Genomic DNA, 24,035 nt, shown 5'->3' on the forward strand with positions numbered 1-24,035 from the left:
GCATGAAAATATAGAAGCAACTATGCTTTTATTTTGATCACAGATATAAATATTATAAATATTCACTGTAAAAATGTAGCAAGTTTAGAAAATTCTAAAGAAAATAAAAATCAGTTATAATCCTGCTAGAGGTTGCTACTGAATATCATAACCAAACAGAATTTTATTTATGAACACAGTCACAGGTACCTTTTTACAGAAAATAGGACACTCTGGTTTTACCTAGCATTTACTGGTAATATTTAACCCCACTAATGGTGTCTAAGATTGAAGAAGCTGCTACACCTAGAAAGAGATCTGGAAGCTCTAAAAATGAAGTCAGTCTTCTAAAATGTATTTATAAATCGGTTCTGTATTCTAGGCAAACAAGGTCCACCTGAGGAAGAGGCATATAGACTCAGCCTGTTGGGTTTTAATCATAGTCAAGTTACGAATAAGACAGACTCTGTGAAAATGTAAAGGGAAATTAGTCAGCCTTGGTATTTAATAAGTCCAGCTGAGAGTAGGAAATTACTAAAGTGTGTATACTGGGCCTTCTTATACTATACCACCAGAAATTAAATAGGCATCTATAGGACCTTATCTCATCAAATCCTATACTTTTTAGGACAGGGAGGTCTTGGAGGTAATATTTTCAAATAAACTCGCAAAAAATCTACACACAGGTAATAAGATTCAGTTTATCGGGCTTTTTTCACTAGGACTCACTGACAGTCCCACCAGTCTTGGGCAGATCAAAGAACTAAAGGCAGTTTACCTCCTCTTCATGCTAAGGGTATTTTACAGAACTTACAGAAGTTATGGTGGCTTGACACTAGTTATGAATCTAACTGTTTTATCTTTTAAAATCTGACTCACCCCTCAGAAATTTGCACAGGTCCAATCCTCTTCATGAAGTCCTTTGACAACTCCTATTTTTTTTGATCCCCCCCCCCCACCAAATCTTTAGAACATCTGGTAACAGCTTGGTGCCTTGTGCAGTGTCTGGTGCTGTTAGTTTCTGTCTCCTGTACTACACAGAAGAAATCTGAGGGCTGCGGACTACTTGTGCTCCCCTCCAAATTCCTATGTTGAAACCTAATCCCCAGTGTGACGGTGTTTGGTGGTGGGGCACGTGGGAGCTGATTAGGTCATGACACAGAGCCCTCATGGATGGGATTAGTGCCTTTATAAAAGAGGCCCTAAAGAGTTCCCCTGCCTCCTCGCGCACTGTGAGGACAGCAAAAAGACAGCTGTCTATGAACCAGGACGCAGTTCTCACCAGACACTGAATCTTGGCATCTTGACCTTGGGACTTCCAGCGTCTAGAACTGTAAGAAATTAATTACTGTTGTTTATGAGGCACCAGTCTATGGTATCCTGTGATCACAGCTGGGGCACACGGAGATACTGAGGAAAAAGGATCACCAACAAAGAAGGAGGTCTATGTCCCCTACAGACTAACAACACATCTGAGCACGCAACTGGTATGAAATTAATAATGGGTGAATTAGGCCACTAAAAAGCAAAAAAAATTAAAATAGAAAATGGTCAACAATCAAATCTTAGAAGGCAAGAAGGACTCAAACTGACCTTAGAATCTGTTCCAACTTCTCACTTGGCGCATTCTTGAGGCCTGTTAGCATGGTGTGAAGACGACTCAAGCTGTGTGTTGCTGTAGAAACGGGGGTCACACAAGGGCTGTTATCCTTAATGTACCTCACACCAGTGAGTGGTGTGGAGATCCGAAGTGCTTTAGACTAAATGGGGGCGGCGGGGGGAAGGGGAGAGGGAAGAAGACTATTTTAGGTTAGAATGACTTTCAATTACTTCACGAATGAGAATTCAAACCAGACTTCACTGATAAATTTTAATGATTCAAGTATCTCCACTTTTGGAATTTGGACCTAACACCACTGGGAGCCACCGCTCTCCTTGTGAAGATGTGTGAAAGGACAATTTGTATTTTAGCCAGCTAGAAAGTCTCTCTCTTAAAAGTTAAACCTTTAAGACAAGGCGTACTTCCCGTACTTCCCTATCATACCTACCTCGGGCCTCAGCCCGAAGGCACAAACAAGGAATATACAGGTAAGAGCATCACTGAGAAGCAAAATTTCACAGCCGCCACCCACTGCCCTGTAACTACTCAAAGACTGACCAAGAAAGCTGTGAACTAAACATGGCCCAAGTGAATTCTGTGATTTAACAAAAGCCCATCTAAATCATCAACTCTGCTTCAGAGAGCCGGAACAAAGCAAACATTCCTAGACGAGAAAACAGCCTGACAGAGAAGAGCCTTCAGTCTTCTTGCCCCTCCTTTACCTTTAGTTACTAGAATCTACCAGGTTCCCCCCTTCAAGTCAACAGCTCTTCAGGGAAGTAAATTTAAGTCAACATTCTTGAATATAAATGTGAAAAACATAGGACTTAATATCTGAGAATTTAAGCACGAATACATATGCTAATAAAACATCTTCTCTATTTCTTCTAATAAACTCTGAAAGGTTAAGATAGCTTAGGAGTGTTTTTTATTTTATTTTATTATTATTTGTAAATGTTTACTTATTTATTTTGAGAGAGAGAGAGAGAGAGAAAGCGAGTGAGCGAGCGGGGGGGTGCAGAGAGAGAGGGAGACACAAAATCTTAAGCAAGCTCTGCACTGCCAGCTGCAGGGCCCGAACTCACGAACCATGAGATCATGACCAGAGCTGGAACCAAGAGTCAACGCTTAACCAGCTGAGCCATCCAGGTGGCCCAGGAGTGTTTTTTAATATTCAGGATAAACTATGTTTCTCCAGGTAGTTAAATATATTAATTCTAGAGACAGCTATAGAAATACCTGGCAAATAGGCTACTCAAGTTTAATGAGACACAGATAAGCAGAGGAATTTGCCATACAGATATAAATCTACCCATACAGATCTAAATCTACCCATACAGATGTAAATCTACACGTACAGACATAATCTACACATACAGATATAAATCTACACATACAGATGTAAATCAACATGTTTTCTGTGACTTAAACAGGATAGAGCCAAGACTCCCACTTGGTTTCAAAGAAATTAATTCTATAATTTTTAGAGGTCAGCGAGACAATCTGGGTGGATTAACTACATTCAGAAGGCTATTCCAGCTCTACCTGGCTTTTCCTATAGCCAGCTTCTTCCCCGTACATGAGCCAGGGCTTTGCTGGGAGGGAAAAACACCCTGCACGTGTACGGGAAAAGCAACAGCAGATCTTGCACTGCCCGCAGACAGCAGCGCCTCCGCAAAGGGAACGAGGTACGGCTGCCACAGACAGTGTTCTGCCCAAGGTCAGCATGCAGCTTCCTGGTAGCACTGTTAGTTCTTAGCTTAAAGCTTCCTGTGCATTCTGACCAAGAGGAGTCTTTTTTGACTCAGGTATAAATACTGATATTTTTTACATAGTAGGACATTCCTTCTCCAAGTAAACACTTCCAAACTTTAGAGTGCCCCAGAGCTCTGCCCTCTTCTATTCTCTATCAACTTATACAATCACTCTTCATGGTTTTAAAAGCCATCGGTATCCTGATGTCTCCAGAACAGACATACGCAGCCCCAACCTCTGCTATGAACGCCAGTCTTGTGTCTCTAAACTGCCACCTCAACCTACTAGGATGCCTAAAAAAAAAATCTGAAACTAACATACCATCATAACCCCAACTCTGAGTTTTTCGCCTGAATACCTGTCAATAATAAATATTCACAGAATGCCTACTATGTACCAGGCACTGAACACAGCACTGGTCACAGCCCTCATGAAGCTTAGATTTTAACGTAGGAGACGCGTAACAAACGATTCTTTTTTCCTATCTTTGTATATATCCATCTACTTACTGTCAGACAAACAATCCTTTCTACCCACCCGCTTACCTAAGACAGTGACAAACACTAAGAGGAACACCAATCACCAAGTGAAAGGGGAAGGAAGTGCTAAAGGTTGGGGAGGATGCTAGTGGTTATCACTCTACGCAGTGGTCAGTCTCTCAGACACCTGAACGAAGCGAGGAAGTAAACCACATGAGTATCTTGAAGAAACATGTTCTGGGTAGAGGAAACGGCGAGAGCAAAGGCTTTCAGTTGGGGTATTATCTGAAGGAGAACAGAGGTCAATGTGACGTGAGCGCAAGGGGTGAGGGGGAGAGTGGTAGGAGATGAATTCAGAGGCGGCGGGGCTACGTCCCTGAAGACCTCAGAGGCCTTTGTAAGGACTTCAGCTTTTACACCATTTATGCAACTAGAGTCATCACCATTTTCTTTCTCATCCTGGATCTAAGCCATCCGGAAACCCTGCGGGCCCCGTCTCCAGTCCAGCCCCAACACCACCACTGCTCTGATCTGAACCACCACGAGCTATCACCAGAACCAGTGCAACAGCCTCTTAACTCCCTACTTCCACCCTGCCCCACCAAACACCCGCTGTGTTTTCCATAACATCTTCCTAATGGCTTTCCTCTCAATCAGAGCAGAAGCAAAAATTCTTACTAGAGCTTCCAAAGCCCTGCAAGGCCCAGCCTGTCCCTTGTGACTCCCCCCCCCACCTCACTTTTCCATCATTCTCTCAGTCACTCTAAGCCTACCACACAGTGCTCTCATTTTTCCTCCAAAAAGCCAATCATGCTCCTCCCACAAGCCTTGGCACCTGCTATTCTCTGGGATTCAAACGCATTTCTCAGCTGGTCACAAGATTTGCCTCCTCACTGCACATCTCTGTTGATGGTAACCCCCTCGGAGACACCTTTCCTCACTGCTCCATCCACAGCAGCCCAAGGCCCACCCACTCTCCAGTCTCCCCAGCACCCTAAACTACTACCCTATTTTACTTTTCTTCATACACCACCATCCAACATCCTATATATTTACTAGTTTGGTTATCTATTGTCCATCTCCCCACAATGGAATATAAAACAGGGTACTCATGGCTATTGCGTTCACTGCTATATCCCAGTATCCAGGACACAATCTGGCATACAGAATGCCTTCAGAATATTTGCTGAATGAGTAAGTAAGCCAGTACTAACCAGTCTGGTCTTACAGGTGAGTTACCCCTTGGAATTATCCACAAGCCTCTGGAGGCTGTGTATTTTCTGTGAACATCACACAATAGAAGGGAAACTCTTAGTCTCCATCATCCTAATTGTATGCATGAAATAACACCATGATCCTGAAACTCAGTTTAATGGAATTTTCCTAAAGACTACAGATGATCAGTTTCTCTAGTGTCAAGATGAAGGTATCATTCAGGTCAACTGACATTTTCTAAAATGCTTACTACGTTCGATAGGTAAAGGCTGTACATTACTGGCCCAATTTGTCAAAACTAACAGTTATATCAGCATGGTATATCCACTTAAATTTATATTAAACGCTCTTTCTCTCAGATCCAACCGAAAACTCTGAAGGTTGATGCTAACAAAAATTAAATCAGTAAACACAGAGACAACATTTTCAATTAAGGATGACAGGATTTTGCTTTTTCATACTGGAAGAAGTACAACACACACACACACACACACACACACACACACACACACGTTCCAGAACCACACAGAGCCCCTCAGGCATGTCTGCTTTCCTGGCAGCAGACAGCTCACCCTGTCGAAATGCTGCTGCAGGATGGCCTTCATCTGCGCCCTGTCAGCAGCCTCTGCTCCTGGACCGGAGTTCAGACACCGTGACAGAGTCCCAATTTCCTCTTCAGCATCCTCTCCGAGAAATATCCTTTCATCTAAATTCCCAACAGATAAGACATACTCCTCATAGGCCTTATTGATGGCTTTACTATAGGGAGAAGAGAAAAAAAGACAAGCAAAATGAACACTCACAGGACTACCATTTCAGTTAGTGTTTGAGGCCACTTAATTTGTTCATTTTTTTTTTTTATTTACTAAAAGTTCTAATAATTTTGTGAAGGTTAAATTTCAGATCATGGTTAATTACAACTGAGGCGTATAAAATACACGCTTGCTACACTAGGCTCACCCTTCAGAGAGTGAGTGTATTTTGCTGACAGTATATTGGTGAGGGTGTACCGACCTGCCTGGTAAGTGCAGTTTCTGGTGAGACGCTTAATTATCTTTCCTAGTGCTCTAGGCACCTTTGAAGTCCTTACAACTTCTACATCATCATCATTTTAACCTATGTAGTTGGCAAAAGAATTTCTTTATCTCAAAAATTATTATCCAAAAGCTTAACTGTTGAAGCTTTAAAGAACAGCCACACAATTTCCAGTAAATTTAAATCCGTGTGCTTAGAGTAACAGTTGATGGATTTTATTGTTTTCCTATGTTCTCCCACAAAACGTATTCCAAGTTTCCAGGGTACAAACAATGAAGACACTAAACTCTGAGGCTTTCTAAGTACACAATTTACAAAATATTAAAATGGCCTGATAACAGAAATACTCACAAACTCTCTGCAAAGTTCCCAGGTTCTAAAAACCCTGTAAGATTTTCTTCTTTTCCCTTAAGGAGCTGTGATGAAAGAAAAGGTCCTTAAGTCATTACATTAAAACAAATCTTTCCACAGAAAATATTTTCACATAGTTTCTTTACTACTTACAAACCTTTTTTTCATAGAGTTTCCTAATATAGGGTTTCCAGAAATGTTCCTTTATTCCCTTTGCTTCCAAAACGAGGCCATCATGTAGGGAACAGAGCTTCTCAATGACACAAGGTGGGTCCGAGGAAGGTTTAGAATCCTTAGCATGAAAATCTTCAGATAGGCCTATAATGAACAGAATCACAGAACAGAGAGATCAGGTAGCATTCAACAAAACAAATCATAATAAACCAAAATACAAATAGTCTAATCAGCCTACGAGTTAGCATTTGAGCATATTGCAAACAGTGTATAGGGGCATAATTTGACTCTAAATATACCTCTAAAATAGCAAAGACAAAAGACAACATACGCAGTAATCTCTTCAATATCATCCTTAGCAACATACTTATGGCTATGTGTCCTCAAGCAAGGGAAACAAAAACAAAAGCAACTACTGGGATTATATCAAAATAAAAAGCTTTCGTACAGCAAAGGAAACCATCAACAAAACAAAAAGGCAACCCAGTGAATGGGAGAAGATATCTGCAAATGACTTATCCAATAAGGGGCTAATATCCAGAATATATAAAGAATGTATGCAACACAACACCAAAAAAGACCCCAAGCAGTCCAATTAAAAAATGAGCAGAGGACCTTAATAGACGCTTTCCAAAGAAGACATCTAGATGTCCAACCGACACATGAAAAGAAGCTCAATATCACTGATCACCAGGGAAATGCAAATCAAAACCATAATGAGATATGACCTCACAGCAGTCAGAACGGCTATTACCAATCAAAAAGACAAGAAATAACACGTTGGGGAGGATGTGGAGAAGAGGGAATCCTCATACGCTATGGGTAGGATAGTAAATTGATGCAACCACTTTGGAAAACAGTATGGAATGTCCTCCAAAAATTTAAAAAAGAAATACCATATGATCCAGTAATTCCACTGGACATTTACCCAAAGAAAATGAAAACACTAGTTTGGAAAGGCCTATAGACCACCATGTTTACTGCAGCATTATTTACAATAGCCAAGAGATGGAAGCAACCCAAGTGTCCATCAATAGAGGACTAGATCTCTCTCATTTTCTCTCTCCATCTCTGTTTCTGTCTCACACACACACACACACTCACACAAGAATATTACTCAGCCATAAAAAAAGAATGAGATCTTGCCATTTACAACAACATGGGTGGACTTAGATGGTATTATGCCAAGTGAAAGAAGTCAAACAGTGATAGGTACCATATGATTTCACTTACATGCGGAATTTAAAAAGCAAAAGAAATGAAAAACAGACTCTTAAGTATGGAAAACAAACTGGTGGTTGCCAGAGCAGAGGTAGATGGGGGGAGTGGGCAAAATGGATAAAAGGGATTAAGAGTACAAACTTCCAGTTATAAAATAAGTCACTGCCCACCCCCCCCNATTCAAAGTAAATACTATTTCTATACTTTCATTTCATTATATTAGATGTAGTTAACATACTGATTTACAGCTTATTCTTGCCCAAGACTCAGGATAAGAATAAATAAATAAGGGGCGCCTGGGTGGCTCAGTCAGTTACGCGTCTGACTCTTGATTTCGGCTCAGCTCATCATCTCACAGTTCATGGGTTCGAGTTCTGTGCTAGGCGGCTCTGGACTGACAGCACGGGGTCTCTCTCTCTCTCTCTCTAATNCCTGTCTCTGTTCTACGGGATGGGGTTTGCTGTCAGGAATAAGGCTTGTATCAAGAGACACCAAGTGAAATTTAGAAAACAACAAGAGGGCAAGACTAATTACTATGCTTGGAAGCGCTTGGTAATTCAGGATAAAAATAAGTAGAACACATAAATACAGGATGACAGTCCACAGAGAGATCAGAGAAACATCTGTCAGATTGCTAACGCTCGTACAGAAGGAAATATGACGGCTTGTGCAGCACACGCTTGTGAACTCCCAAAGAGCGGTGTGGAGGCTGGCCTGGCAAAGTGTGCTGCAGCGTGCTGCATGGGCCTGCTGCGGCCTGCAGGCTTCTCAGCAGGTCTGGCCTGGGCAAGGTCTAAGGAGGCCAAGTGGAGGTGAGTAGAGATGAATACAGTGTGGAAAGCATTGATGGTCAACCTGACGCCTTCGCCTGCCACTGGGATGCAGGGTTTGCCAAAACTACTCCTCTAAATAAAGTTCCTGGGGCCCTGAAGGGAACTGTAGACGGTGCCTTGGCTGTCCCAAATGGTACCAAATGATTCCCTGGTTGTGATTTGGAAAGCAAGTAACTCAGTGCAGAAGGACAGCGGCAGCACGTCATGGGTCAGAAAGTTGCAGATTATATGTGCTGCCTAATGGAAGAAGATGAAGACACTTACAAGAAACAATTCTCTCAGTATATAAAGAGCAAAGTAACTCCAGACATGGAGGAGATGTGTAAAGCTCACACTGCTCTGGCAGAGAATCCAGTCTAGGAGAAGAAGCCTAAGAAAGAAGTTAACAAGACGTAGATGTCTCCCAAGATGTCTCTTGCCCAGAAGAGCGAGCAGGTAGCTCAAAAGAAGGCAAGCTTCTTTAGGGCTCAGGAGGGGGCCACTGAGAGCTAAACCAAACCACAATTTCTATGAAGGTACTTCAGATAAAGACAATAATAAACATATTCACTAAGTAGCTAAAATAAATGAAGAAAGGGGCAGCTGGGTGGCTCAGTTGGTTGAGCGTTTGACTTCAGCTCAGGTCATGATCTCCCGGTTTGGGAGTTCAAGCCCCGCGTGGGGCTCTGTGCTGACTGCTCAGAGCCTGGAACCTGCTTCGGATTCTGTATCTCCCTCTCTCTCTGACCCTCGTCTGCTCATGCTGTCTCTCTCTCAGAAATAAATAAAAAACATTTAAAAAATAAATGAAGAAATAAAAATAAAATAAAATGTACGAGGCATAGAGATGAAAAGTACAACATGAGGAATGTAATCAGTAATACGGTCATAACCCAGCAAGGTGCCAGATGGTGACTACACTTCCTGTGGTGAGCGCTGAGTGATGCAGAGTTGTCGACTCACTATGTTGTACACTTGAAACTAATGTGACAGTGTATGTTAACTGTACTTAAATAAAAATAAATAAGCAGTAAATACAGATAAAGTGTATCACTACTCAAAAAGATTTCAGTTAATTATTTATCTGGAGACAGTTAAAGAAAAAAAAAGCTGAGGTAACAATTTTAGCATATTGCTAGAAGAGCTAAAAAACATGAAAAATAAAACTTTGCAAATACGTCTGACATTCAAATAAAAAATACAACTTTGAAAAAATTACTATTCAAAGTAAATACTATTTCTATACTTTCATTTCATTATATTAGATGTAGTTAACATACTGATTTACAGCTTATTCTTGCCCAAGACTCAGGATAAGAATAAATAAATAAGGGGCGCCTGGGTGGCTCAGTCAGTTACGCGTCTGACTCTTGATTTCGGCTCAGCTCATCATCTCACAGTTCATGGGTTCGAGTTCTGTGCTAGGCGGCTCTGGACTGACAGCACGGGGTCTCTCTCTCTCTCTCTCTAATAAATAAATAAACTAAAAACAAACAACAACAAAAAAGAATAAATAAATAAGAGGGGAAAACCAAAAAGAAGCCACTGCATAGAAATATAAAAGGGAGTTAGGAAGGAAAGGAGACAAAGGAGAGAACGTGAAGAACATTAAATGTACGAAGCAGTAACAACTAAGTAACTCCACTAACTTTAAATATCTACCTTGGGGTCACCCGGGTGGTGGCTCAGTCAGTTCAACTTCTGACTCTTGACCTTGGTCCAGGTCATGATCTCATGGCTTGTGGGATCAAGCCCAGTGTCAGGCTGTGTACTGACAGTACGGAGACTGCTTGGGATTCTCTCTCTCCCTCTCTCTCTGCCCCTCCCCCTGCTTATGTGTGCACACATGCTTGTGCTCTCTCTCAAAATAAATAAACATTAAAAAAAAAAAACCTTCAGAGTCAGACAAGCTAAAATTTTAACTATAACCACCCCAAAACTGGAANTGGCTCAGTTGGTTGAGCGTTTGACTTCAGCTCAGGTCATGATCTCCCGGTTTGGGAGTTCAAGCCCCGCGTGGGGCTCTGTGCTGACTGCTCAGAGCCTGGAACCTGCTTCGGATTCTGTATCTCCCTCTCTCTCTGACCCTCGTCTGCTCATGCTGTCTCTCTCTCAGAAATAAATAAAAAACATTTAAAAAATAAATGAAGAAATAAAAATAAAATAAAATGTACGAGGCATAGAGATGAAAAGTACAACATGAGGAATGTAATCAGTAATACGGTCATAACCCAGCAAGGTGCCAGATGGTGACTACACTTCCTGTGGTGAGCGCTGAGTGATGCAGAGTTGTCGACTCACTATGTTGTACACTTGAAACTAATGTGACAGTGTATGTTAACTGTACTTAAATAAAAATAAATAAGCAGTAAATACAGATAAAGTGTATCACTACTCAAAAAGATTTCAGTTAATTATTTATCTGGAGACAGTTAAAGAAAAAAAAAGCTGAGGTAACAATTTTAGCATATTGCTAGAAGAGCTAAAAAACATGAAAAATAAAACTTTGCAAATACGTCTGACATTCAAATAAAAAATACAACTTTGAAAAAATTACTATTCAAAGTAAATACTATTTCTATACTTTCATTTCATTATATTAGATGTAGTTAACATACTGATTTACAGCTTATTCTTGCCCAAGACTCAGGATAAGAATAAATAAATAAGGGGCGCCTGGGTGGCTCAGTCAGTTACGCGTCTGACTCTTGATTTCGGCTCAGCTCATCATCTCACAGTTCATGGGTTCGAGTTCTGTGCTAGGCGGCTCTGGACTGACAGCACGGGGTCTCTCTCTCTCTCTCTCTAATAAATAAATAAACTAAAAACAAACAACAACAAAAAAGAATAAATAAATAAGAGGGGAAAACCAAAAAGAAGCCACTGCATAGAAATATAAAAGGGAGTTGGAAGGAAAGGAGACAAAGGAGAGAACGTGAAGAACGTTAAATGTACGAAGCAGTAACAACTAAGTAACTCCACTAACTTTAAATATCTACCTTGGGGTCACCCGGGTGGTGGCTCAGTCAGTTCAACTTCTGACTCTTGACCTTGGTCCAGGTCATGATCTCATGGCTTGTGGGATCAAGCCCAGTGTCAGGCTGTGTACTGACAGTACGGAGACTGCTTGGGATTCTCTCTCTCCCTCTCTCTCTGCCCCTCCCCCTGCTTATGTGTGCACACATGCTTGTGCTCTCTCTCAAAATAAATAAACATTAAAAAAAAAAAACCTTCAGAGTCAGACAAGCTAAAATTTTAACTATAACCACCCCAAAACTGGAAACCACTCAGAATCCTACCATGGTATTATTCAAATGACAACAGTATTATATACTACCTCTATAAATACTGTTTAATATTTATAATATTAATTGTAAGTTAGTTATAATTTGGTCTCTTACTGCATATAATACATAGAAATAACATGGCCTTAAAGCTCGCTTAAATGTATTGCCAAAATAATCATTCCTATTCATCTTTTTAGTTTGAGAGCTAAGAATTCATTTTACTTATTCACAACCATACCGACTCCTCTTCTGTAGGAAAAAACCTGAAATGAAGATCATTTCAATAAATCCATTTTGAGCTCCTACTGTGTGTCAGACGCAAAGCTTGGCAACGTAGAAAAACAACATCAGTTTAATGTGACTTTGCTACTGTAGGTTTTTAAATCCTTCTTGCTGTTTCAGAAATTTCTCAACTTGTCATGTAAGACTTTACACTTTGTAATGTTTGCAACTGTTCTTTCCATAAATATTTTTACAGGGGTTTAAGTAATTATGAGTACTGTAGATTATGATGATGGAGCTTTTCAAAGCACTTAACGTCTCTGATGCTAGGAAACCTGTGGTATATGTACTGCTCCCACGAATAAACATAATGTAGAAATGTGAGGTTTCTAATAATCTTTGATTTACACACTTACCTTTAAAATTAGGGTTCACAAGTTCTTTACGGTTGGAACACTGAAGGGCATTTCCATAAACCAAGTCCAAAGCACACAGCAGAAGATGATAAGAATTGACCAAATCATCACTAATCATGGGGAAATTGCCTATAGGAATACAAACAGTTATCAAGTAAATCTGCATCAACTTTACAATGGTTTAAACATAACGTCTCCCTTTAATTAAAATGACATTATACATGCACCGTACAACACTTGACTCGAAAGCTACATAAAGTGTTCTGGCAAATTTGCATTTTGAAATATTACTCTTAAAGTCTAATAAATTTCTGAGAGTGTAACTAAAACCAAAACTTTACAAAAAATGACATTCATTCACTCAATCCACAGTCATTCAACAATCATGAAATCCCTAGTAGCAGACTAAAATTTTATCACTGCTTTTCTTTGAAAATTCTAAACAACTTCATACATTATCTCCAACGGCAGCAAATTCTTTACTGTGAAAATATTTTTCTGTTAAGAAAATGAGTAGATCTTATATACCCAAAACTAATATGTTACCTATATTGAAATTAAAATTTTAAACTTAACTAATTAAAAACAAAAAAACTGAAAAAACTAAAATGAAATGAAATGAAAATGAAAACACAGTGGTTCAACATCTTTGGGTCCAACATCTAGTTTAAAAAGCAGTTCTAAGAGGGAAATTTATTTAAAAAAAAAGCTTAGTAGAAATACTTAGGACAGGAATAGCTGAAGAGTGATTTTTTCATGTATATACTTTAAAAAGGCCAGAACCTATAATCAGACTCCTAACAGTAACATTTGAAAGATTTTCTAATAATAATACAAACTGATACAAATTAATACAAAAGGACCACAATGAAAGGTATTTAAGTCTAGAGCCAATATCCTGGAAATAATGCTGATGCTTAGTAAACAAAGAAAAAAGAAGCCCAAACTCAAACCTACAGAAACATGTCATTTCTGAAATGCTAGTTTACGCCTAACACTAAAATCAGTTTTTATAGGCAACTGAACAGTTTTATTCTTAAAAATTAAGAAATATATGGGGCGCCTGGGTGGCTTAGTCGGTTAAGCATCCGACTTTCGCTTAGGTCATGATCTCGCGGTTCGTGGGTTCGAGCCCCGCGTCGGGCTCTGTGCTGACTGCCAGCTCAGAGCCTGGAGCCTGTTTCAGTCTGTGACTCCCTCTCTCTCTGACCCTCCCCTGCTCACGCTGTCTCTCCCTCTCTCTCTCCTAGAAATAAATAAAACATTAAAAAAAAATAAGAAATATCTCTAGAGTTTTTAAATAACTTTGAGCATATCCCTTTTCCCATGAAACACAACATATAAAGGCTTCCTAGTGATTTTACATCACATGAATTCAATTTAAATAGCTAACATACATCTGAGGAATTATTTCTAAGCCTCCACATTTTTACACTTAATGCCTACCCAAATGCATGCAAACACACACACACACACACACACACTGCTTTGTTTCAGGCTTTTTTCCTTTTTTTTTCTCCTTTCCTCCAAAGAAAGTTACCACTTACCTCTGCATATCAGGATAAGTCTTTTGTATAGAGGATTCAATGAATCAATTTAAATGAATTAAAGAGAAAAAAATACTTTTCTGTTGCCAGAAAAGTGAATGATCATTAACAGGTTAAGTGTTGCACTGATAGAACCAAGCTAACTTGCCTGCTTCCACCATAAAGATTTTTAATATTAAAGGAGCCAGTTTCTCAAATGTAAGACAGGAAGGGGCACCTACTGGCTTCAAGCTACAAAGCCCGTCACACTGACAAGCCTAAACTTGTCACTGGTGTGTACTTGTCATCAAGGCAAAAACAGCAGCACAGTAACTTCTAACAAAAAATGCCCCCACGGGTCAGAATCTAATTTAAAGCCCCTGGCTGTCCCAACGTGACAGACTTGGAGTTTCAAATCCTGACTTTAGAAAGAAATGTCACTTTGCAAGGGAGGTAGGGTATCTTTCCAACAACAAAGATTACTTGTTTAAACTCCAAAATTGGCATATTTATCAGGAATGAGGAGACTGGTAGATAGTAAAACAGGAAGTGGCACCAATCGGTCTTCAGGCCGCAAAGCCCTTCGTGATGACAAGCCCCAACTTGTCAGCAGTGTGTACTCGCCATAGGAAGTCAACAAGGGTAACAGGCACAACAACCCTGGCTTACCTATCAGGAACGACAGTCTGGGATGCCTGTATGCTGCAGAGAGAGTCACGGGGAAAGGGGCGATAAAAGAGTACAATACAACTCTCCCCCAAATAACTAAATCGAGACCTGAATAAAACTAATTAAATCTTTCCTTTATCAGAAAAGATCGTAGTGACTCATATGAGATCACAGCGTTGGACTGTCAGGAGACGAAGCCTCTTCAGATTAAATAATTACAGGCTGAATTAATAACACCACTCCCCCATGGAGTTAACTGCAGAGACAAAAACTATGCCACCCAGTTGATCGAGAGAGACCAAAATGTAAGTAAGGAAAATAAAATTCTTTTAAAATAATCTCTATCGTATCAAAATACACTCATTCCCAGGGACACATATGCCATCAAAAGCATAAACAAAAGAGATAAAAATCCCAGAAGTCAGATACACTTGCCCACAACCTAATGGCACGCTTAGTATCATATATACTACCAGCGGCGCAAGCTAAAAGCGGCAGCGAGGGCTAGTGGCCATGAGGAGAGCAGCTTATATGCTCCTACACCGCCTTTTCGTGCCATTTATCATAGTACCTTTATCTCCACTAGAGAAACACGCCAGCGTGATGGAAAGCAAAATAACTAACAGTTTATTTTTGGCAGAAGAAAGACTCTTCTTTTCAATCAACCATGTAGCTCAGGGAGGAAGGATGGGCTGTCACCTAAACAGCTAGAGACGACCAGCTATAACCAGACACACCAAACCCGGAGACCCATGGAGGGACACATCCTTGCTCAAGGGCCTTCACATCTGGCATGAAACCAAGAGCTAGATCTGGGTTCAAATCCTAGCTCTGTTTCTAGCAGTGAATTTGGGGGCCTCCATTACCTAGTCTTTAAATAATTTGGGCTACTTGAACTAATAATGAAAATCTCTTACATTTATGAAATTCCTTCCAGCTCTATGACCCTTTGATGATAACTTTGTATTTTATGGGGCTTGCTGAATAGCAAAGGCATTCTACAGAGTTTATGTAATTAATATAATTGTATTTCTTCTTCTTCTTTAGATTACTAAGAATCATTTCTGCATAGAAATATAGAGAGGACACACAAAAATATAAAAACATATTTCACTGAAGACAGACCTTGGGTAAGTTAAGGGAGATGAGAGGGGAGAGAAAATAAATTGTATCCAAAGGCACTGGAGCAAGTGTATTTATCTGAACAAGATGCAAAAAGTCATCTGGACTACACTAACGGTGAGCAGTCACCCTCAACAAAGTTAAGACCCAGCTCATGAAAGATACAGCTCAAGATACCGATACAAACCACTACTGTGTTTTCAGTCCGTAATTCAGAAGAGTAGCTCTGGATGGAAAAGATGTTATGTAGGAACAGATTAAAAGGATTTTCCATTTAATAAAAGAAGCTTTGGACATTATAAACAAATTCAAAAGACTTATGAAAAGACAATACTTAAAAAACGAATCTGAGATTCAAGCCACTGAGAAATTTTTCAGTTGAATCATTTCCTGATACACACTGCAGATGGACAAAAGTAGTACCTGAACATTTAAATGAGCTAACATCTGGATAAATATTACTCTGTCTTACCTTTTGCGTATATAAAAAGCACCCAACAAAAATGGAAAACTTCGGACACGGTACAGGGCTGTCGCCTGCAGGGGAGAAAGAGAGTTGTGAGAGAACAGAAGAATTCAAAAAGGACATCACAAATGACTATAAATGAGGTAACAAACAAAACCCACAGGTAAAGGGAGTGATAGGAGATTCACTTCACATGAAAAATGTGAAAGAAGTTCTGCTCCAACCAAACACTGGTAAGGACGGAGCCGGGAAGAGAGTTCACCGCAGAAAGAAGAAAAGTCTGAAGAACTATAAAAGGCTTTCAAGGTCAAGACCGGTAAGGTAGAAAATGCGGAACAACAGTTCTTTTGATGACACCAGCAAGGCTCATGCTGCTGGAGGACCCGTGTATGCCCTCAGACAGCTCCCCACTTTCCCTTCATCACGGCTAGTGGCCTGTCAACCCTCGCTTCCCAAAGACATTCCAGGTTATATCGGGTCACAAAAGGACTACTTCATGTAAATTCTGGGCTTCCCAGAATTCCTTCCTCTTTATCCTTAAGACTCTCCGTGACACTTTGCCAAGCTGTCTGCTAAAGGGAGTTTCGGACTTGTTTTCAGCTCTCGGCTTTTCTAGCGAAAGCTCTGCCACTGCTGAGAGAAGACATCTGCTGTCTCCACATCCCAGCGAGGAGCTCTGAAGGGAAGAATCAGGAGACTGGGTTCAGTTCTCCCACGGTCTGCAGCTCCGCACGCTTGCCCCCATGTGCCTCGGTCTCTTTATCTGCTGAACAACTAGTCTCCTTGCATAGGAAGAGGTTTGTACTTGATTCAGCAGTCCGTGGCAAGGCTTAAATGTCAGTGCCCTGCTTTTAAAAATGGCTTCCCTACCCCAGGCACATAACTATCCAGTCTTGATGCCTACCAAGATAAAAATCAGGTTTTTTTAAACATTTTTTTTCTTAATTTGAAAGAGAGACAGAGACAGAGAGAGAATGGGGGAGAGGAGCAGAAGGAAAGAGAGACAGAATCTCAAGCAGGCTCCACACTCACTGCAGAGCCTGATGGGGGCTCGACCTCCCCAACCGAGAGATCATGACCTGAACCAAAATCAAGAGTCAGACAGGCAACCGACTGAGCCTCTCAGACGTGCCTCTTTTTTAAAATTAATCACTTTAAAGTCAACCTTTTTAGCTTAGAACCCAAGCCACTCTAAACACCGAATCTGTGACTCAAGCGCCCTAGAACTTACCCTTACTGACCTTACTCAGCCAGTTGCCTCTTACTTTGCCACTGCGCTGTATACCTCCTTTATCCTGTACGAAGAAGGCTCCATCTACAGCTCCAGAGTCACCCACCAAAATCCTGCCCATCGTTCCTTCTTCCATGGAGCTGTACCTGAGCGGCTCATGTGCAGTGCTTTAATGTTGCCTCAGAAGCTGTACGTTTCTGTTATCTTTCGCATTTATGCATGCCTCCTCTCCACAACTATACTGTAAGCTCTCAAAAGACCTTGGCTGTGGGTTTTTGTTTTTTTCAATACTTGTGTCCTGTGTCATCCCTAACGACATACTTCACACACTAAGTTCTCAATACGTACCCAGTGACAAACTTTCAGAGACTGGTATGTGTGGGGTATAGTATAGAGTCGTGGTACAGCAACAGGGGTTCTGCAAGCGACTACTGGTGTCAATGACAGCTCCACACTTACTGTGTGATCTTGACCAAATTACTTAACCTCGTATGTTTCCCCGCCTGTGACAACAGCATCAACCTCAGAGAGTTGTCGTAGGGATTCATTCAAGTAATACAGCTTTAAATTCTCAACAGTTCCTGCCCCATAGTAATGCTTAGTAAGTGGAATACATTATCATCACTATGAGCCAAGAGTACTAATAAAGGTATACAGTATATTTTAAACTTTTAAAAATAAAGTTATCTTCTAATTTTCTTAACCAGAATTAGGTACTATACATAGCCTAATAGACATCAAAGGAAGCGCAACCTAAAATCATTTTCTACAACACTCCAAAGAAAGAAGATATCCTACATCTTTCTATAAATGATCACATCAGCCTCGCTCGGATTTAGAACAAAGCATCTATCCAAACTGTATTTAACTGTACAGAGTCAACTCTCTGAAATCATAAGCAAACTGGACCAGCTGCTTCCCTATCAGTGGGGTCAACTATCCAAGAAAGTACACAGTTTGCTTGATTTTTAAATTGATTTTTGCCCCACTTTTCTTGTCAACATTTTTCTAGTTCTATTTTAAGAACAACTTCCATTTCTACCTTATAAAAAAGGGTTCATGATAAAGGTAGAGGATTTGGATCCCGTGACCGCCTCTATCTCTCAGGAAAGATGGGAAACGCCGAGCCAGAATGAGGCTACAGATTTTGAAGACATACTCGGAAAGCACAGAGTCATAACAGTTTCTGTACCCCTACTCTCCCACTGTCCAGCCTCTCTACTCTTGATTGGTTGCAAACATCAAAATACATAGAGAAGCCAGGACGCAGGGGATTATTGCCTACGACATCTGACATAAAAGTCAAATAACAGAAATAGTTGATATCATACAGAAAATAATAGTAACAGTCAACATAACCAATAACATCAAATTAAGCAGTGGCTAACTGGTGCAAATACATAAGGTATGAGGTTTGCATTTTGGGTTGCTTAAATGAAAAGGGAGAGTTTATAGAAACAATAATCCCGTGCACTTTGCAATATGAAGGAGGCCAAATTCTTCACGGCTAACATACAATGAGAAGGAAAAATCATTATTTAAAGAAAGCCACCAGAAAGAAAGATTATTTATGAAATCACAAATATTTTTTATAGACTAGCAAAATATGCTGAGAGACACAAACCGAGGGAGCAAAACTGCAGGACAGATTTTTAAAAATGTGTTTTTCCTGGGGCGCCTGGGTGGCTCAGTCAGTAAAGTGGCCGACTTCAGCTCAGGTCATGATCTCGCACTCTGTGGGTTCGAGCCCTGCATCAGGCTCTGTGCTGACAGCTCGGAGCCTGGAGCCTGCCTCGGATTCTGTGTCTCCCTCTCTCTCTGCCCTTCCCCTGCTTGCTCTCGGTCTCTCCCTCTCTCAAAAATAATACACATTAAAAAATATATATTTAAAAAAATGTGTTATTCCTGACTAACAAATATAAAAAAGACATACCGCTGCTTTCTTCCTCTCTGTTGACGCGGCTGCTCCTCCTGAGGATATTTAAAAATGTCCTGGAAAATGGGTTCATATTTCTTAAAGATTACTGCTGACACAGTGAAGTTTCTTTCTAGCCTCTCAGTACGCTCTCTGAAATGTGGGGGTAGATTCGCCATGTCTTCCCACTTCTTCATCTTGTTAAAAAATTCAATTAAGCTGATATTAAAAATAAACAATGAGATATTTTCAAAATCAACACAAAGGTAGGCTACACAAATATTACTAAACCAAAGTGAACTCGTTACATTACTTTTAGACAGTGATATAAGATCCCAACTCATGCCTCTGACTAGCTTCGTGTCTTACCGACTGGTGTATTTCTCTGATTTCCCTAATCTACTTCTTTTCAGAGATGGCCTGAGTTTTTAAGTTATGAAATAGATAAAAATACAAAACAATTCATCAGAGGAATGCAACCAAGACTTATAGACCCAACTGCCAGATTTAACAAACATTAACATATTGAATGAATTGTCATGTTCGCTTCAGGTTCAACGGAAACAGCCAAATTCTCATTTGTACTCCTCCCCAAACCCAGGGCCCCCTTTTTTCCCCCTAAAGATGACTACCATTCTCAAGTGAGTCTGAATCCTTCCCACCCATGTGTTTATATACTTACTGCTTAATGCACTTACTATACCATCTATATCCATAAACAGTAAGTAGTATCATCTTTACGTGTGGTTTTAAGATTTTATACGAATTGTATCACACTGTAAATCGCATTCAGCAACTTGTTTTTTCATTCAATGTTTCTGAGATTAACATTAATAAGTGCAGATCTAGTTCATTCATTTTAATGGTTAAAAATATTCCTGCATATGAACTACCATGACTTTTTGCTTTCATTCCCCAACCAGTGCAAACTGAGGTTTCTAATTTTACATTAGAAATGTAATGTAATGTAACGAACACATTCTTGCACCAGGATGTAAGAGCTTCCTTAGGGACTATGCCAAGATGCAGAATTGCCAAGTCAGAGAAGGTGCATCTTCAACTTTCCAAGAGACCGCCAAATTTGCCACTCGAGTGGCCGTGCCAATTTACAGTCTCCCCAGTGCACACCAGCAATACAGACTTCCTGTTTCCCTACATAGTGACTAGAGCTGGTTTTATCAGCCTTCAAATTTCCTTGATCTAAAGAGAATGACAGTTACCCTGCTTTGACTTTGAACTTCCTTATTGAACTTGTTTATATACATCTATCAGCTATGTGAGTTTTGAGCTTTGTGAAATCACATTCTTTCCCCATGTTTTAGTACCCATTTAGTTGTCAATCATGCAACCATTCGTTAGCAGTTCTTTATATAATTCTGGACACGGATCTTTTGTTCTTTCTACATATTGTAAATATCTTTTCCCAACATACTCTTCATTTCTAATCCATTTTAGTCCAATATGGCAGAAAAGTAAATAATCTGAACCCAGAGGTAAAATTTAAAGACAGAAACTGAGTTTTTGAAATGGAAACACAACTGAAGCCTAGGACTAGATTACTTGCATTAAAATGTTGGGTAAATTCAATTTACTATGGTTTATGATGATTCCATAATTTGACCTTTGTTCCTAAAGTTCCTTGTCTGTCACTTAACTGGATCACCCTGCCTCCACTTTTCTTCTCCGTAATGACCGTACTCTTGCACCTTATTTAAGTCCACTTCTGCAGGTGTGCAGACCAGATGTTCAACTCTTTATGCACTGCCTCTTGTTCTTAGGCCTAAATACAACTCGGGATGGAGTTCAAGGTTGAATAGGCTACAGCTAAAATATTACATTTCTTGTTCATTATTTTAATAGTAAGTGATTTTTTTAAAACATCAGGTACATAAGTGTTGACAGTGGCATTTCCCCCACAAACTGCCAAATATCCTTTTCCCACCAATCTTTAATAAGCCATAAGAGAAAAGTCACCCAAAAGGCACAAATAATAAATGTAATCAATTCAATTACACAACAGATAGAAAAAACAATTTCTGCCTCTTCTTTAAAACATGATTTGACCCTTTCAGAAACTGATCATAATAGTGTTGTATACCNATATTAAGATACAAATCCTGGGCATGTAGTTCTAAGTTTAATACCATATTTTATTTACCTTTACAATTCAGAGTATTTCCTAAAGTTTCTCTAATATCCTTATTTAGAATTCTCCCAAGATCATACAATAATAAGTCCTAACCTTTAATAGTATACTCTTCATATAAGACTTCTGTTTTTAAAGTTTATTTATTTATTTTCGAGAGAGTGAGCGGGGAAGGGGCAGAGAGAGAGAGGGAGAGCAAGAACCCCAAGCAGGCTCCACACTGCAAGCGTAGAGCCTGATGCGGGGCTCAAAACTCATGAACTGTGAGACCGTGAGCTGAGCTGAAAACAGGAGGTGAGGGGCGCCTGGGTGGCTCAGTCGGTTGAGTGTTAACTTCGGCTCAGGTCATGATGATCTCACCGCCGTGGATTTGAGCCGCGCATCGGGTTCTGTGCTGACAGCTCAGAGCCTGGAGCCTNTAAAATTTCAATACTTTTCACGAAAGAAGTAAAATATAATGGATACTAACTTAGATGTGATAAAGGAAAACCATGACCTAGTCTCTAAATCCAGCACTCTTTAGGTACAAATGCCCTGGAAATGATAAACAATGAGAATTCTATCACCATGATTTTTACGCTTTTACATTTGTTACACTCTACTTTTCAAACTCGGACATAGTTACCTCTGCTCAGAACATCGCAGGATTCTAGTTAAAGACACATAGTTTCCTTCAACCGTCCCTTTGCTTACAGTTGGCACCGATTTTCTGCAAGCCACATATAAGGCACATGCTAACCAGTGAAGGTCATTTCCCTGTAAGATAAAAGATTACTGAGTTTTAACTAGTGAGCTAGATCTACATTTCAATATACAAAACTCTGATGATTAAACTGAAAAGTGCTACTTTTCCATCTGTGGGACACTGTTTTCAAAGACGCCTCCATTGCCTGTGCTCTCTTATACTGTGACACTGACAATTTCACACTGGGAGATAGCAATCTGTTCTGTGTCCTTGTTTTCAACTATCTGGACCAGGAGCATAGCCGAAGATGATACTATGTAACTTGCAAGATCAAACAGGCAATAAAGATTCTACCTGGCTCAGCTCTCAGTTCCTGTGCCTTGGGGCGGGGGGAGGGAGGATACCTTCTGTGGGACAAATGAACAGTCAGCCTCAATTTCCTTATCGGAGGAAATACAAGAAATCAAAAGATAAAATTCTATAACCGATACTCTGTATTAAATATCATACGAGCTTTATTCTCCACGAGACTGACATCGTCCGTTACCTTACATCACCCTGACTATAAACTCCAGGAGTGCAGGGAGTTTTAAGTTTTACTCACTGCTCTGTCCCCACCGTCTACAACAGTATCTGGCCAAGAAGAAGCAAAAAGAAAAAAAAAATTTATGAATGAATAATCATCCATTTGCTGGGTAAACTGAGCTAAGAATCTGAGATCCAAGTCTTAAAAAAAAGACCTGAGTAATCAAATGTGTTTTGAAAAATAATATACTGGGGCCCCTGGGTGGCTCATTCAGTTAAGCCTCCGACTTCAGCTCAGGTCATGATCTTGTGGTCAGCGGGTTCAAGCCCCACATCGGGCTCTGTGCTGTCAGCTCAGAGCCTGGATCCTGGTTTGGACTCTGTCTCCCTCTCTCTCTGCCCGTCGTCCCCCACTCATGCTCTGTCTCTCTCTCTCTCAAAAATAAACATTAGAATTTTTTTTTAATCTTCAAAAAAAAAGAAAGAAAAATAATATACTATTATTTGCCACTTGCTTAACTAACACTGGATTTCACACAACTTAACCCCTGTGAGATGAGATACCTCAACTATGCGGTGAGAATACTTCTACGTAATGAAAAGATTATAGTTAAGAATAAAACAAGAGCTTCTTTGGAAGCACTTATGCCCATAACCAAAGAGCCGCAGGAACCACGGACCACAGAAACCCTGAAAAATAAATAGGAATATGGCCTATGCAGCCACATCACCTAAGTATACGAAAGAGCTCTGCACACTCTAAAGAACAAGCACTGTCCACGACAGAAACTACGCATTTTTAAAAAATATTTTTATTTATTTCTAGGGGAGAGAGAGAGAGAGAGAGAGAGAGACAGCATGAGCAGGGGAGGGTCAGAGAGGGAATCACAGACTCTGAAACAGGCTCCAGGCTCTGAGCTGGCAGTCCAGCACAGAGCCCGACGCGGGGCTCGAACCCACGAACCACGAGATCATGACCTAGCGAAAGTCGGATGCTTAACCGACTAAGCCACCCAGGCGCCCCAGAAACTACACATTTCTTATCAAACCTCCAAATCAACGCTGTGACGTAGGTACCAAGAAATTCAAATTTACATATCACAGAATTGAGTGGTTAATTGTCCAAGGTCACCTAGGTCAGTCAAGCTCTACAGACAGTCTATCACTCGGCCTTCCCCCTCCCCACTCGCACCCCCTTTTCACT

At 40.3% G+C, this 24,035-nt stretch overlaps 1 protein-coding gene and 1 pseudogene across 3 annotated transcripts in view; one reads left to right on the top strand and one right to left on the bottom strand.

Moving 5' to 3' along the window:
• The window catches only part of RBL2 (RB transcriptional corepressor like 2), a 53,308-nt gene that overhangs the window by 27,951 nt on the left and 1,322 nt on the right, over positions 1-24,035 (bottom strand). For all 3 annotated transcript variants that reach the window (XM_077751359.1, XM_077751358.1, XM_077751357.1), the window contains exons 2-9: positions 22,247-22,377; positions 19,494-19,694; positions 16,336-16,400; positions 12,547-12,675; positions 6,572-6,732; positions 6,415-6,479; positions 5,601-5,787; positions 1,573-1,739 (exon numbers count right to left, since the gene is read on the bottom strand). In XM_077751359.1, coding sequence (XP_077607485.1) covers positions 1,573-1,739; positions 5,601-5,787; positions 6,415-6,479; positions 6,572-6,732; positions 12,547-12,675; positions 16,336-16,400; positions 19,494-19,694; positions 22,247-22,377 — 1,106 coding nt within the window. The remainder of the gene's footprint in view (positions 1-1,572; positions 1,740-5,600; positions 5,788-6,414; positions 6,480-6,571; positions 6,733-12,546; positions 12,676-16,335; positions 16,401-19,493; positions 19,695-22,246; positions 22,378-24,035) is intronic.
• On the top strand, positions 8,260-9,134 carry LOC144221027 (large ribosomal subunit protein uL18 pseudogene; annotated as a pseudogene).

This window comes from Crocuta crocuta, unplaced genomic scaffold (genome assembly GCF_008692635.1).
Source record: "Crocuta crocuta isolate KB4526 unplaced genomic scaffold, BGI_CrCroc_1.0 scaffold124, whole genome shotgun sequence".
Lineage (NCBI taxonomy): Eukaryota > Metazoa > Chordata > Mammalia > Carnivora > Hyaenidae > Crocuta > Crocuta crocuta.